Genomic DNA, 14,719 nt, shown 5'->3' with positions numbered 1-14,719 from the left:
GCTGCACCAGCTGCCCCTGCTTCATGAACATGGTACACCTTTCCTATCCTTGTGCCTTTGTTTGCTAGTTCCACGCATTCGTTAGGATGCGTGTTTGGGCTGTGTTGTGTTCTACCATGGTTATCTGTGCTCCTCTGTCCTTTCTAGGAGAAAGAAAACATCCATATTCTACAGCTGCTGACATAGCTCCCTATATACCGCCCATGCTCTAGGCTTACTTGATTTACCTAGATGGCGTCACATTCCTTCCAACTTTGGTATCCTATGGCTTGAACTACCGAGCTGGAGCTTTTTGTCTTGCCAGAGGTGTGATCTGGATGTGGACATACCCTCCAAACCAGCCGTGAAGAACACCTATACTCAGACTGCTCCTGGAAGGTCTATGTAGAGATCAAACACGGAAACCGCCCACCCCACTTGGCATAGTCTGCCTCTGGAGCTTTACCTGGCTCTGTTGAGGAACGTGTAGAATTGCCGGGCCTCATTTAAGTCGTGCTTACGGTCCTCTGTGCACCCTAGAAGGTCATCCCACGTCTCCTTCAGCTCCATTCCCTGGTTCTGCAGATCACCAGCGGCATCTGGGTGGGACTCACTGAGCCGCTCTGCCGTCTCCCTCAACATGGTCACCTGAGGAGGTGCAAGGACTGAATCTCAGCAAAATAACACTTCTGAGCCCTGGCCATGTCCACTCCTCAAATAGACATCAGTGAGGTACAAGAACATCTTACTACTTCATAAAATAATGCCAACCCTTTGGGTACACACAATAACTCCCAGAAGCAGTCAAACTTGACATTATCACCCTTCTTTTTAAGATAAGAAGGTGTCAGTTAAGTGACTCTTCTGGTCAGTGGCAACATCAGTTAGGAGCCCCCAAGGGTCCTGACTTTTAATGTGAAGGTCTTTTTAATATGGACATTTTCTGTGCTCTTTTTGCTCTGCACGATAATACCAAGCCACATGATGCCCTGTGTTATTCCAGTGCGCATCTGGCAAGTTCCGGGGCTTTTTTTTAGAGTGGAGGGGGATTATGTGCTGTCAGTTCCTCACAGAGGGAACGGGAATATGATTGGCCCAGGCTATCCTGGGTGTGGCCAGTTCCCCCTCTGTCTGAGGCTGTGGGCCTTCTGTATGGTCTAGGCACCTGGAACCCACTACAGAGGTACTTGGACAGTAGAGGTCATTGCAATATGCTTTTCCCTCTGCGTTCATGGTCCTGGGCATGTCCTTTTGGTGCACCTGCTGTAGGGACAGATCTAAAAGCAAGTATGGAGTAAGATAAGGAGAAGTAGAAGAGTGTGGGACTGGGGAATTAAAGCAATAATGAGGGCACGGACAGGTGTAAATGAGACGGGGGGACGTTGGGACAGCTTGGGAGCGCACACCTCACCTTCTCTTCCAGAGGCATAAGGTCTCTCTCAAAGACCTCATGCTGCCGCTGAAGGGCCTGAACGCTGAACAGGTCTGAGCCAGGATCAGCAGCCCTGAGGGCCTGGAGCTTCTTCTCAATCTGCTCCTTCGTGTCATCTGCTTCTCTGGTTCACGAGAGGAAAAGACTAGAGTGACAGTGGATTCCACAGGCAGACCAGCTGGCTCCAAGGAAGTCGTTTCTACCATCATCCCCGTCACCCTTTCCGAGGTGCTAGAATGTAGGCTCATTGAATTGTCCCACCAATACCTGAGGCATAGGTACAATTCCCATTCCCATTCTCTATAGGCAAAACTGAACCCCACGGGGGCCACTTTCTCAAGGTTATTCCACCGCCACCTGGTGGAGCCTGTCTGCACCAGCTGGCCTGGCTGCAGAGTGCACACTTGACTGCTTCCTGGCTTTCCACCTTCAGTCCTTCTAAGCAGCCAGACCCGTCTGCGTTTTCCTTGCTCTCCTCTGCACGCTCAAAAATACGCGTAAACATGGGCAAGGCATTCGGTCACCATTTTGTTTGTTTGTTTGCTTACTCGCCTATGGATGTGTGGACAAAGATTTGGAATCAGATGTAAAAAATGGTCGAATCGATAGTCAGAGCCAATGTGATAACCTGTTGCCTACTGCTAGTTCAGAAATATAATGACTTAAACCTCTTGTGTCTACTCCCCGTTGCATTAACTATCATGCAGCCTGCGAAAAATGCACCGGGATCCACGAACTAGAAAATTAGAGCTCCTTGTCTGGGAGGACCCCGCGTGCCAAGAAAGGAATCCACTACTGAGACACCCAACCCCCTCTTATCTCTGTCTCAGGGGTGCTGTGCTGACCGCTGTGCGTCCCCTGCAGTCGTCAGCCTTGGGGGCCTTTCTGGGGTACCTCCTCACCTGTGAAACATCTGGACAGCATGGGCGCTGCCCAGCAGCTGTCGCTGCTCTTCTGCAAGCCTCTGCAAGGAGTCCCAGCGGTTATTCAACTCCTGAAAGAAGCAGACACACAGGAGTCCGCCGGAAAGCTAACGCAGGTCGCTCAGCGCTGTCCAAAGACCAGACGAGGCTTGCATCATGGCTGTTTCCATGTGATCTCTTCCGAAACTGCACAGGTTTCTTTCTTTCCTGGATAGTTTGAGCTTGGCCCTCATTCATGCTGTTAAGCAAGGGATCATTTTCCTTCCCCAAATGACGTTCCAGGGTGGAACCATCAACCCTAGATCAGCAACCGATGGTTGCTGCTGCAGAGACTAATTACAGTCTCCAAAAGGTGAATGGAATACGTTGCCTTGGTAGTTAGAAGTTTTTACCATATTTCTGCATCCTAGATTGACCAAGCTAAACAACCACTTAGAGCTGTACTTCTTTATAAAGAGGAAACAAGTTATTCCTATGCACACGCCTTCTCCCTCTCACCCCATGTTGACCGCCATAAAAGAGGCAGAGGACACATCTTCCCTGGTTTATGACAACCCAGAGAGCTGGAGCGGACCTCCCACTCACGTTCATCAGATCTTTTATAAAATCTTCATGATTTTAGGTCCCGATCTAAATCAGGTCTAGAAGGCCCCCACCTCCCATCTCTACTGACCTATAGTTTTCTCCTTCCTTCATCAGATCTCATCAGCGCTTGTCCCTTCCACTAAGCTTTCCTGACTAACCCTTTTCCACTGTCAGAGCTTCTTAACTGCATTTTCTTTGTATTCATGGGTTTGGGCATGAATTTTCCGTGTTTGTAAGAAAAGATGGAGGTATGTGCTGCGATCTATAGATTTCAGATCAGTTTAAATATATACATGGTTAGACCGTTTGAACTATTGTCTTTGACCTTATCTGAAGCCAGCTTTAGACCTTCTGCCCGTCCTAGCTGATCTGTGGAATATGACGCTGAATGTATTTAAGTGAGACGTAGACCCCCAGACCTCAGCCTGGCGGTGAGGAGAAATGGAGGAGCTTCACTTACCTGACGTAGCTGAGCTCCTTCTGGCGTTAGAAGCTTTTCAAACAGAAGATCATCTGCCACCTTGTTGATATCCCTCAGCCGAGGCTCATTGGCCTTCAGATCCTGGGTGGGAACATTTGTCCAAAGCGGTATAAATCCCCTTCTCAGGAATCTTCATACCTTCCCGCTCACCTCTGCCCCAACTTGACTAGATATTAAACATACCACTAACCTCGCCTGCGAAGCACAAGAAGATGCCCTCCGATCTGCCACTAAGAAGAGTTACCTTTAAGTTTTTTTTTCCCAACATTTTTTTATTTATTTTGGGACAGAGAGAGACAGAGCATGAACGGGGGAGGGGCAGAGAGAGAGGGAGACACAGAATCGGAAACAGGCTCCAGGCTCCGAGCCGTCAGCCCAGAGCCTGACGCGGGGCTCGAACTCACGGACTGCGAGATCGTGACCTGTCTGAAGTCGGACGCTTAACCGACTGTGCCACCCAGGCGCCCCAAGAAGAGTTACCTTTAGACTCCCTGACCCTCTGTGGCTATCAAGAACTTGGCAAGAGAGCTTCTATTTTTCTGGAGTGTGGAGCACATCCAATTTCCTAGATTCCTTAAAATTCTCTCCTGGATTAAGTGACGCCATTAAAGGAGTCTCTCCCTGAGCCGCATACTGTGGTTTCCAACCAGTACAAATTCCTTTGCTTTCTATAGAATTTCACAGACTAAGCTGTGACCTGCTTGCTTTAGGTCATGTTGTAAGAAACCGCTCTGAGGAGCTTAGCACCATGCCTGTGGGGACGATATTGTCCATTACACTGTACAAAGGCCTCCTCGTGGGAGGCCACGAGCTTCCTCGTGGGAGTGTCATTCTTGGTGTTCTTTTATAATTTTGTCCTTGCCTCCCTTCCTTTCACTGTCCTCTTTTCTCTTTCCTTATGTATTCTGTGTATGTATATACAATCCATATAATTCCCATTATCTATCTATCTATCTATCTATCTATCTATCATCTCTCTATTTATCTATAATCTATCTACCCATGTCTACCTATCTATCATCTATCTATCTATCTATCTATCTATCTATCTATCTATCTATCTCTATCATCTATCTATCCATCCATATGCCTGTGTATCTATCCATCTATTTACCCAGATTTCTACCTATCTGTTGTCTATCTATCCTCTATCTATCTATCATCTATCTATATGTCACCTTGAATTCTATGTAGAAGGCATCATAAGAAAAAGAAAGGAAAGGAGAGGTTTATATTTGCCACTAGATAACGTATAGAATAAATCTGTGAGAACAGAGGACAGAGGGTTTTAGGCAGGCAGAAACTTAGAAACTGTCTAGCTGTAGGGGCACCTGGGTGGCTCCGTCAGTTAAATGTCCAACTCTTGATTTTGGCTTAGGTCATGATCTCATGGTTTGTGGGACTGAGCCCCATGTCAGGCTCCAGGATGAGAGCTCTGGAGACTGGGATTGTCTGTCCATCTCTCTCTCTCTCTCTCTCTCAAAATAGATAAATAAAAACTTAAAAAAAAAGAAACTGCATAAGTGTAAAGTCAGGTTGTTTTCCCACCTTCCCACCCCAGCTTTCCCCCTCAACCTGAGCTCCCAGAACACAGTGCAGTGTGGGGCAAGTGCTGAAGAACTCAGGGAGACCAGCAGTCCCAGAAGGGTCTAGGAGCAGCAAGGACCACATGCTGCAGAGTCAGGGACTAGTCTCCTCTGTGTTTTCCTTCTAGCTCCAACACCCAGACAGGGATTTGAAATGTGGGACCCTCAGCAGCTCTGGGACGGATATTTAGCAAATGCAAAGTTGAACAACCACTTAGGGGCAGGCGTGGAATAAATGGAAACAGTAGTCACTTCCAGAAAGTCGTCTAGAGGAGAAAGTCGCTCGTTCTCACCGTTTGGAACTCGTCAAACTTCTTCTGCAGCTCCCAGACATCATCCAGTTCCACCCCGGTGTTCTCTGCCTTTTTCTCTTGGATCCACTCCAGCATGTCGCCCGCCTCGTAGGCCAGCAAGAACTCGTTGTAGCGTTGCAGCAGGCGACATCTGCGTTCCTCGGCCCTATCGAGGAGGGAGCGGTACCTGCACGGAACCAGGGAGAAGGGGAAGGCGTCGTGAAACACAAAACATGAGACGCGTCTTTGCCAATAAGAAATGATTAGCCAAGTACTGTCTGGGTTGGCAGCCTCCAGAACTTACTGCTTCTCAATCTGTTCCTGGCGCTCAGTGATGCCGCCTGGTTCTTCTCGTCGCCGCTGCGGGAGCGTGGGAAACTCATCGTGAGCCAGTTTTCTGACGTAGACAGCGGGCACAAAGCCTTGGTGGTCACCAGCTTCCACCTTCCACCAGTCCTGAGGAGAGAGAGATCCCCACTCCTTCCTTAGGTCTCGGAAAAACACAGGTAGGAGAGGCTTCAACTCTCATAACGAAGCCTGTAGGCACAGGCACAGGCTGAGGGCAAGAGAAGCAAACCACTGCTTACGACTGGCGTGTGATTTTCACAGATGTTGGAGGAGGTAAATAAGGACTTGCAGGGATTGTACAAGTCAGCCTCCGAAATCAAGGATCTTGACGTGTGACATCAGACCTTTAACTACGGTGGAGGTTTTCAAAAACCTCCTTTTTCAAAAAAGTTGTTTGAGGTCTTTTGAAAAGAGCCAATATTTGGTTACTTTTCTCACAGACCCATCTCTGCCACATTGAAGAAAACCGAGTGGACAAAAGACTTCTCTTTTTTCAGGGTCCCCCTAGCCCCGACCATTGGTGTCCCATCACTAGGGCCATTGGCACAGAAGGGAGACAAGCAAGGAGACGAGAAGAAAGGGACAGTTTAGTATCGCAGAACTGCCATTCATAGTTTATATGTCTTTGGGCTAATTACTGAAGCTTTTTGGGTCTTCATTTGGTTCACTGTAATTGGTGTTGTAACCCCAAAAGATAGCTACAGGATCTTACACGATATCTGGAAGAAAGTTACGACTTAATAGATTACGGCGATTTAAGAGAGACCGCAGTAGAAAGGTGTTGGAGGCCAAAACATGGGTATCTGGCAAGGTTGGGCGAGTTGACCATGGAAGGGCCATCTTGCCGACAGGAAGAAGGTCGGAAGGGAGACTCACCTTGTTGATGGAACTGAGCAGAGTTAAGACGTCATCTTTCTTCATGGTGACTTCTCGATTGCTACGGGCCTCGAAGTCATACAAAGCCACCACCCTCTGTTCTCGGGCAGCTCCCTCCACTGGTGCAGCCTGTTGTTGCTGGACAAAAGCAGGAAGCAGATCATGTCAGGCACCTGTTGGACCCAACGGTGGTGGGTTGCCCTGGGCTGAACGGAGGGGAGAGCCCCCGCACGGTTGCTGGAACCTCCCGCACGGTTGCCATAAGAGACAGATTGCAACATGTCGCTCCCAGAGATATTCTCCACCCTTATACAAGAGGGGACAGGCAGGCTGGGGAATATGAACACAGAGTGAGCAAGTGAGTTTGTAGTTTGTCAGAAACATGGCAAATGCTCTAAGCACCAGTTCGTAAAGCAGGTAATAAAGGATTAAATGCACCAACATTTCAGAAGATTGTTTGAGAAAATGAAAGACCCACTATCTCTCATCACCTTCTCCATTTCCTGGGCCTCCACTGACAATCCTTCCAACCTCTTTTTTTTTTTAACGTTTATTTATTTTTGAGAGACAGAGAGAGACAGAGCATGAGTGGGGGAGGGGCAGAAAGAGAGGCAGACACAGAATCCGAAGCAGGTTGCAGGCTCCGAGCTGTCAGCACAGAGCCTGATGTGGGGCTCAATCTCACAGACCGGGAGATCATGACCTGAGCCAAAGTCGGATGCTTAACCGACTGAGCCATCCAGGTGCCCCAATCCTTCCAATCTCTTAACCCTTAAATTATAATGTCAAGGAAATGTGGGCCTTTGTTTTTATGTTTTATTTATTTTTGAGAGCAAGAGAGACAGAGTACGAGGAGGGGAGGGGCAAAGAGAGAGAGGGGGACACAGAATCTGAAATAGGCTCCAGGCTCTGAGCCGTCAGCACAGAGCCCGACGCAGGACTCGAACCCACGGACTGCAAGATCATGACCTGAGCCGAAGTCGGACACTCAACCGACTGAGCCACCCAGGTGTCCCCTGGCTTTTGTTTTTAGAGACGGGTGACCTACAGCACAGGAAAGGCCACAGAATTTCATACAATTGAGACCATTGTATCTCTCTTTAGCAAGCAACCTGCTCTCCAAGGTATTTGATTTCCTACCGATATACTTTCTGCCAATATCACACCTCTGAGAGAAGGAACAAATTACGATCCCCCCTTTGTAAGCAATGGCTCACCCCTTCTTCAGATCAGAGCGGAGAGTGTATACCTCCCCTCACAGACCCCTCGGGTTTTCTATCCCTCGAGTACCGCGTGTCCTCCACACACACAGACGCACACCCGTCTGCTCGTTTAGGCTCCACCGCGCCAGCCGAGGACGGCGGGCACGCAGGCTCTGTGCACACATGGTTACTGGGCATACACCGCCTGTCTGTTGTCTACTCCTGGCATGTGAGTCCACAGCCTCTCCTTCGAAAGTCTGTTCCCGGTGTTTCTGTTGTTCCTTCCACTACCCCAAGGAGGCGCCCCCATCCCCTTCGGAAGAAGCCTCTACTGCTGGCTCTGGCTCGGGGCCAGCCTCACATTCTCCACCATTCACATGCGCTATATCCCAAATGCACCTGGCCATTGTGTGCCGGTGCTTCTTGCCTAGAAAAGCCCTTCCTGTCCTCGTCTGCACAGTGAGCCACCTTAAAAAAATAACTCAGATAAAGCAGTTCACCTCAGCTGTGAGGACCTTCCTAGCCTCCAACACTCTTATTTCAGGAGAGGGGAACACTCTTTTCTTTGAGACCCTTTCTCCTGTTCATGTATCTATCATATGCACTTATTTGCTGAAATCTCTGATCTCCTAATAGACTGGAACCGTCCTGCTGTCGGGATTATTTTTTATTCCGGTTCGCATCGGGTAGACATCTAATAAATGTATAAAAACAACTAAGAAGGAAGACAGGGAATCAGGAAGGACTGTAAGAATGAGATATAAATAAAGGATAGGAGTGGGAATATAAAAGGAAGGAAAACAGAAAACAAGAGTACGTCAACGAGAACGTGATCGCTCTTACGAGGAGAACCCCTTCCGGATGAAATCTCTGCAAACGCTATGAAGAGGCTACAATTTCTGCTGATAAGGGCCCTAGAATTTAGCATTTTCTTTGCAATTGTTTCCCAGTTATGGGAAGTAAAAGCCAGTCATAAAGAGAGTCCTGTGTCCTCTGGTGGGGATTGTGGCTTCTGACATCTCAAAGCCAGAATTCTCACCTGGCAGGCCTCCGCCTGGTCCCTCAGGGCTTGCATACTGTTCCCAAAGGCACTCAGGTCCACCAGGAAGGCCTCGTGCTTCTTTAGAAGAGCCTGGATTTGTTGAGGAGGGATCGTTAGAATCGAATACAGGAAGAACGCGAAGAACGCTATGCATTCCTGGGGGTGGTGGGGCTATAGTCTCGGGTTATATCGGTTGTCCTCATTCTCGGTAGGAGACACTTTCCATCTATAATAAAGAGGCCTTTTGCTAACTCTAAATTGACAAGGAGTAGGAAAACAGGAGTTAGAAGGTCAACAATTTCGATATATTTGCTTAATCAAAACGAACTCAAAATAGCACAAGTGTTTTATCAACACACATCACAGCTAGTGACGTTACTGTGTAGCATTCAACATTAGCATACTTTAGATGCCCGCTGCAATTATCCCCAGCGCTGAAGGTTTGCTAAATACGATACCGGCTTACCATAAGGCAATGAGCAAGACCTGGAAGATAATTATGACCCTTAGGGTACATGTCTGCCCAGTTTTATTTCAAAAAAGTAATTGCAGCGCATACATGTTAGAACCATGGTTGGTTTGTGAAATTCCAAGGCTAGCCTTAGAAGGTTAGGATGGGACCAAGACAGGGATGGCTCTCTGGGCATGCCTTTTCGGGTTTAGATAATCTTTAAGGAATCTACAGATCTCTGTGGGATCAGGAAGATGTAGTGTACCTCTTAGGACCTGTGTCCACTGCAAGGTTATCCCAGCTGGTGAAGGCCAAATGTGTTTACTCTGGAAGCCGCAAAGAATCTAACAGAGCGTGTGGCTGTCCCGCAGTCTCGTGCCATTTGGTACGTACTAGACGATGTCCACCCCCATACTCCCCTTACCCCAGCTGCTTCTTCATCGGCCCCATAGTTAGTGTTGTCTACAATAGGCGCCTTCTCTTGGATCCACGCTTCGGCTTCATGCAGGTCAGCCAGGTACTGCTGGAACTGGACATTGGCCTCAAGATCGTCCTGCCGTCTAGCTGCTCGAGCCTGGAGAGACTCCATGTTGTCATTCAAAGCCTTGACCCTGGAGGCCACATCTTCTGCAGCAAAGTGCCCTGTGGAGTAGTTAGTTAAAAGAAGGGTGAGTACCCCCCTCCTTAACATCACCATACCTCACTCCGTTTGGTGACCTGGGAGAGACAGAGAGGGAGGTAGGAGGACGCTACCGTGGGCAGTCCGTGTGGCGATGATAGAGGATGGGTGGATGTGCGTGGCGGGGAGGGGGGTGGTGTGGTCTGTAACACGCAGACCTGAAACAGAATACCCGGGTGTGGGTCCTGCTCAGAGTTCCAAAAACATATACCGTCTAGAGTAAACAGAAAATCCAACCGATCGTTGCTTCTGCCCGGAAGGTGCTTAGTACACAGGAACAACTAGAAAACCGGGCAGATCGCAAGATCCAATAATGTTCACGCAACAGGCAGAGGATCGTGACTCATGAGAGAAGGGGCAGAAATGACATGTGCCCCCCCACGCACGGGGCAGTCTCTAGGCTGTGCTGGAGGTGAAGCCGGCTGTCACACCGGGCCGAGCAGGCGGACCAGAGCTGGGGCAGGAGGGACAGCCGGAGCCCACGGAGCAGAGGGCCGAAGAAGGGTGCCACACAGAGATGGGGCTTCGGAGGTGTGTGCCAAGGTCCCCTCGCGGGTTAGACTGGTGCCCCCTTGCACACGTGTGTAAGGAGACCCCTCCAGGCGAGGACAAGGTGGCTGCAAAGCAGGAGGCCCCACATCCCTGGGGCCCACACGGGGCTGCAGATAAAGTCAGCGCCCAGCAAAGTGCACTGGGATTACAACACATGAGCCGAGTTCTGGCAGAATTGCACCCCAGTAGTGGCCCCGTCTCTAAACCAGCTCCAGGATGCAGTCTTCCTTGGGGGTTCCGAGAGGCTCAGTGATTGCCATACCCAACAAACGAAGAACAGCACACCAGGTTATACTGTAATCAAATTTCTGAAAATCAGCGATGAAAAGCATAAAAGGGTAAGAGAGAAAAGAGACACATTCCACACGGGGGAGCAGAGATTGTGGCGAGAGCGGACTTTACATCAGAAACCCCGCAAAGTCAAAAGACAATTCAGCAGTGTCTTTAACATACAGAAAGACAGAGGCTGTCTCTCAAGAATTTTATGTCTCCTGAAAATGGGTTTCAAACAGAAGGCAAGGGGCACCTGGGTGGCTCAGTCTGGTTAAGCGTCTGACTCTTGGTTTTGGCTCAGGTCACGATCTCAAGTTTCGTGAGTTTGAGCCCCACGTGGGCTTTGCTCTGACCGTGCAGAGCCTGCATGGGATTCTCTCTTTCTCTGCCCCTCTCCTGCTCTCTCTCTCTCTGTCTCAAAATAAATAAATAAACTTAAAACATTATTTAATAGTCACCCTTTCAGATACTGAAACGGAAAATTTTAAAACAAAAGAATAGACAAGTGTATATTCTATTCACCGTTAGAACAAAAGGGCATCATCACACATCATGCAGGGAACTTCACTGTGCATTTATGAAAGAAAGCCTATGAAAAAAGGCAAGTAATGTCTTAGCATTATTATGAAACCCACAAAACCACAAGTGGAGAATCACTACTCTAAACTGAACACACATACACACAACTCCCCTAGACACATACCCCACAGAACTATAGCTACTAAACACATATGGAGAGAAAAATGGAATCACAAAAAAATGCATGATTAACCCAAAGACCGTGGAAACTGGTAAGGAGAAATAAATAACAAGATGCTAGATTTAATTGCAACCATATTGATAATTGCATTAACTGCAAATGTTCTAAACAATCCCAATAAAAGGGAGAGATTATCAGATTGTGTAACATAAAATCAAAGCTTAACTGCATGCTGTCTACAAGAAATCTGCTTTAAACATAAAGAAACAGAGTACGAGCAGAGATAGAGAAATATATATTGTGCAAAGATGAATCAAAGACAGCTGGTGTGACTGTATTAGAGTCGTGCTAAGTAGGCTTCAGGGTATGACCAGGGATACGGAGAGCTATACCATAATGTTAAGGATTTAAATTCATCCAGAAGACACAACAAGCCTAAATATATCCGCACACAATTAACATAGCTTCAAAATACATGAAACGGAAACTGATAGAACTGAAAGAAATAGACAAAATCCACAATTACAATTGGAGATTTCAAGGAAAAAAAAATAAGGTGAATCACTGTAATAACATAGCAACCACAAATGAATCACTGTTGAGATCTGAATTTTTGCAGAGCCATGTGAATTTTAAACTGTCCTTTTGATAACTGGATCCTGGCTGGCAACAATTTATTCTTTTTCTGGCCCCAATTTATTCTTGAATCAAGGGAGAAACAATCCCAGTGTAATCTACTGTTGCTTGGAATTTGATGCTTGGTTTTGAGCATCATATTTAAGCAGTAGGGGTTTCTGAAGACGGGAGGCCAGGAGGGAAGAGACATATCAAGACTGTATAAAGTAAGGGATTTAAATAAATGGTGCTATTTACCATCAAGACTATAAGACATTGGGAACCTAAGGCAAGTCTTCACAGATCTGGAAGTTCCCAAGTGGGGAAAGGGTGTGATCTGTTTTATGGGGCTTTAGAACTTCAATTCTAAATTCTGCAACTCCTAGAGAATCTATCAGTTCTTGGCATAAAATATTTTCTTTATTGGCTTAATTGGAAAATAGAAATGACTGGTTTGTGAGGTAGGAGGGTTCCTATTATTGGAATATATAAGCAACATTGTGTCATCATTGCACCTGTCAGAAATGCCCAAGGGGAATTTCTGCATTGAGGGGGAAGGTGGATCATTTGTACCTTTCAATTCCCATGAAGCCCTAAAATGGAACAAACTTCTTCCCTTAAGTTTAACATAGTGATGATTGGCCAGTTCAACCAGAACCGATCGTACCTTCCTCTACCATTTTGTTTCCCCTCTCCGTTATCGTTCGGACGTGTGGCTCATGATTGGCGATGTCATCCTGGATGACCTGGTGTCTGTTCAGAAGTTTCTTGGAGGCAATCAGGTCCTTGCCTACAAAGAAAAATAATTTCAGGGCCTGGTGTGGTTCTAGTGTAGAGAATAAGAAGAGGCTAAGTCTACTTCTTTGTAACTCTTCGACCTACAAGTTCTTCTTTTGAGGTTGTGATCTCTGAGTGCATTTCCCGAAATTTATATTATTTTTCTGAATTAACTCTGCTCAGCGTTGTTCTTCCCCTTGCCTCTTTGTGCTAAGAAGATTCAATTCCTCATTTTACAAAAGACAATAAATAAATCACTGTTCTCTTCGGAAGATAGGTAGAGAGGCGAGTAACTCCTCAGCTAAAACTTCCAATATCTTGCAACCAATTGTCTTTCATCAGATTACTTTCTAAAAGGTAGCCTCTTGCACTGACTAATACCCACGGGTGTCAGAAAGTTATTAAATCTTCCAACTTAGGTTGTTTCACCAAGAAAATGGTGTGTTATCTGTCTCGAAGTTTTCTTTGTTAAGATTAGAAATGACATATAAATGCCTCCCTTGCTGTTAACATTCACAAGCACCTCCTAAGTGGTATGCATGGTTAATTTTCCTCCACCTTCTCGGCTCCCGAGTTCCAGGTGTTGACTTTACCGTCCCCTGTCTCCTGTCCACGGGTTCCTCCCTCTTCCTTCAACGTCCCTTCCTTATACTTCCCACTAAATGACTTTCCAGAAACTGTGCCCATGGACTCTTCAAAGAGGTCTTTTCTCTTCTAGAAGTTTTCCCAGACTGTCGTCATCATCGGCTTCTCATAGATGTGGACACCGAGTTCTCCTTCCACCTGTGGCCTCCCACTGATGAACTGACAGCTCCTTAAAGACCGGAAGTCTGTACTTTCTCTGCCGTTCTGCCCTCTTTTACCCTTTCAGAAGCGCAGATCATTACGAAAGGGAGACACTGACGCTACGGACAAAATCACTTGGTACCTTAAACACTAACCATGGCTGCTCAGCCAATGACCTTGGCAATACGTTAGAGTAAGTAGCGAAAAGCTGAGCACTCCAGCTCTTCCCAGAGGTCTCCCATTCACGACACTGTTTGTGACTTATTCTAGGAGGTAAACTTCAGTATGAATTTTTAAAAAAACCTCCTATGGAAGACTGGAAAATATTTTCCCAAGTGTGCGGGGAGAAAGCTGAGAGTAAACCCTGAAAGCACCCCCACCATTGCGTCCCAGCTCTCTCAAACGGTCTGCACACCCTGGACCTCCCCCGTGGCTCTGCCCACTCATGGTCAAGGACTCACCAAGGTAGGTGGAAGCCACCGAAGGCTCTGTCTCTTCTATCCAGGCTTCCTCATCCTCTGTGTCCCTGAACAGCTGCAGCAGGTACAGAAAGTCAATGAGCTTCTTTTTCCGGGTGGCCAGTGGCTCCTTCAGGGCTTCAAACCGGGACACCAGGGACTCCCGCCTTGCTTGTATGTCACCAGCATTGGGATGGCCTATTTCTTCAAAATATGCTGCCAGGTCTGTGAGGCTGTCCACCTGATCCTGAGGGAGAGACGGAATAGGTGTCAGGAAATCCCGTCATTTAAATGTTTTTTTGTTTTAGATTTATTTATTTCTGAGAGACAGAGAAAGAGAGAGTGCAAGCCGGGGAGGGGCAGAGAGAGGGAGACAACAGAATCCAAAGCAGGCTCCAGGCTCTGAGCTGCCAGCACAGAGCCCGACGCGGGGCTTGAACCCACGAACTGTGAAATCATGACTTGAGCCAAAGTCAGACGCTCAACTGACTGAACCACCCAGGTGCCCCAGGAAATCCCATCATTTAGTAGAAAGGGGTGTGGGGGGATGGCATGGGGAGGTCGTGGGGAGAATCAACTCCCATTGGTACCGCGTGACGACTTCTAATCATATCCGTGAGACAGTGTGGCAGGGGTTGCTGGATTGAGGACCCCTTCTTCACCTAAGAGCTATTTATAGGA

The 14,719-nt window shown here is 47.5% G+C and overlaps 1 protein-coding gene across 2 annotated transcripts in view; it reads right to left on the bottom strand.

The window, feature by feature from the left end:
- The window catches only part of SPTA1 (spectrin alpha, erythrocytic 1), a 65,621-nt gene that overhangs the window by 29,512 nt on the left and 21,390 nt on the right, over positions 1-14,719 (bottom strand). For both annotated transcript variants that reach the window (XM_043567676.1, XM_043567675.1), the window contains exons 17-27: positions 14,042-14,285; positions 12,685-12,807; positions 9,623-9,840; positions 8,745-8,837; positions 6,504-6,641; positions 5,584-5,735; positions 5,280-5,466; positions 3,380-3,481; positions 2,314-2,405; positions 1,391-1,535; positions 446-627 (exon numbers count right to left, since the gene is read on the bottom strand). In XM_043567676.1, coding sequence (XP_043423611.1) covers positions 446-627; positions 1,391-1,535; positions 2,314-2,405; positions 3,380-3,481; positions 5,280-5,466; positions 5,584-5,735; positions 6,504-6,641; positions 8,745-8,837; positions 9,623-9,840; positions 12,685-12,807; positions 14,042-14,285 — 1,676 coding nt within the window. The remainder of the gene's footprint in view (positions 1-445; positions 628-1,390; positions 1,536-2,313; positions 2,406-3,379; positions 3,482-5,279; positions 5,467-5,583; positions 5,736-6,503; positions 6,642-8,744; positions 8,838-9,622; positions 9,841-12,684; positions 12,808-14,041; positions 14,286-14,719) is intronic.

The sequence above is a fragment of the Prionailurus bengalensis genome, chromosome E4, assembly GCF_016509475.1.
Source record: "Prionailurus bengalensis isolate Pbe53 chromosome E4, Fcat_Pben_1.1_paternal_pri, whole genome shotgun sequence".
NCBI classification, from domain to species: domain Eukaryota; kingdom Metazoa; phylum Chordata; class Mammalia; order Carnivora; family Felidae; genus Prionailurus; species Prionailurus bengalensis.
Note: the sequence above shows the minus strand (reverse complement) of the source record. Positions and strands in the feature narration are given on the sequence as shown.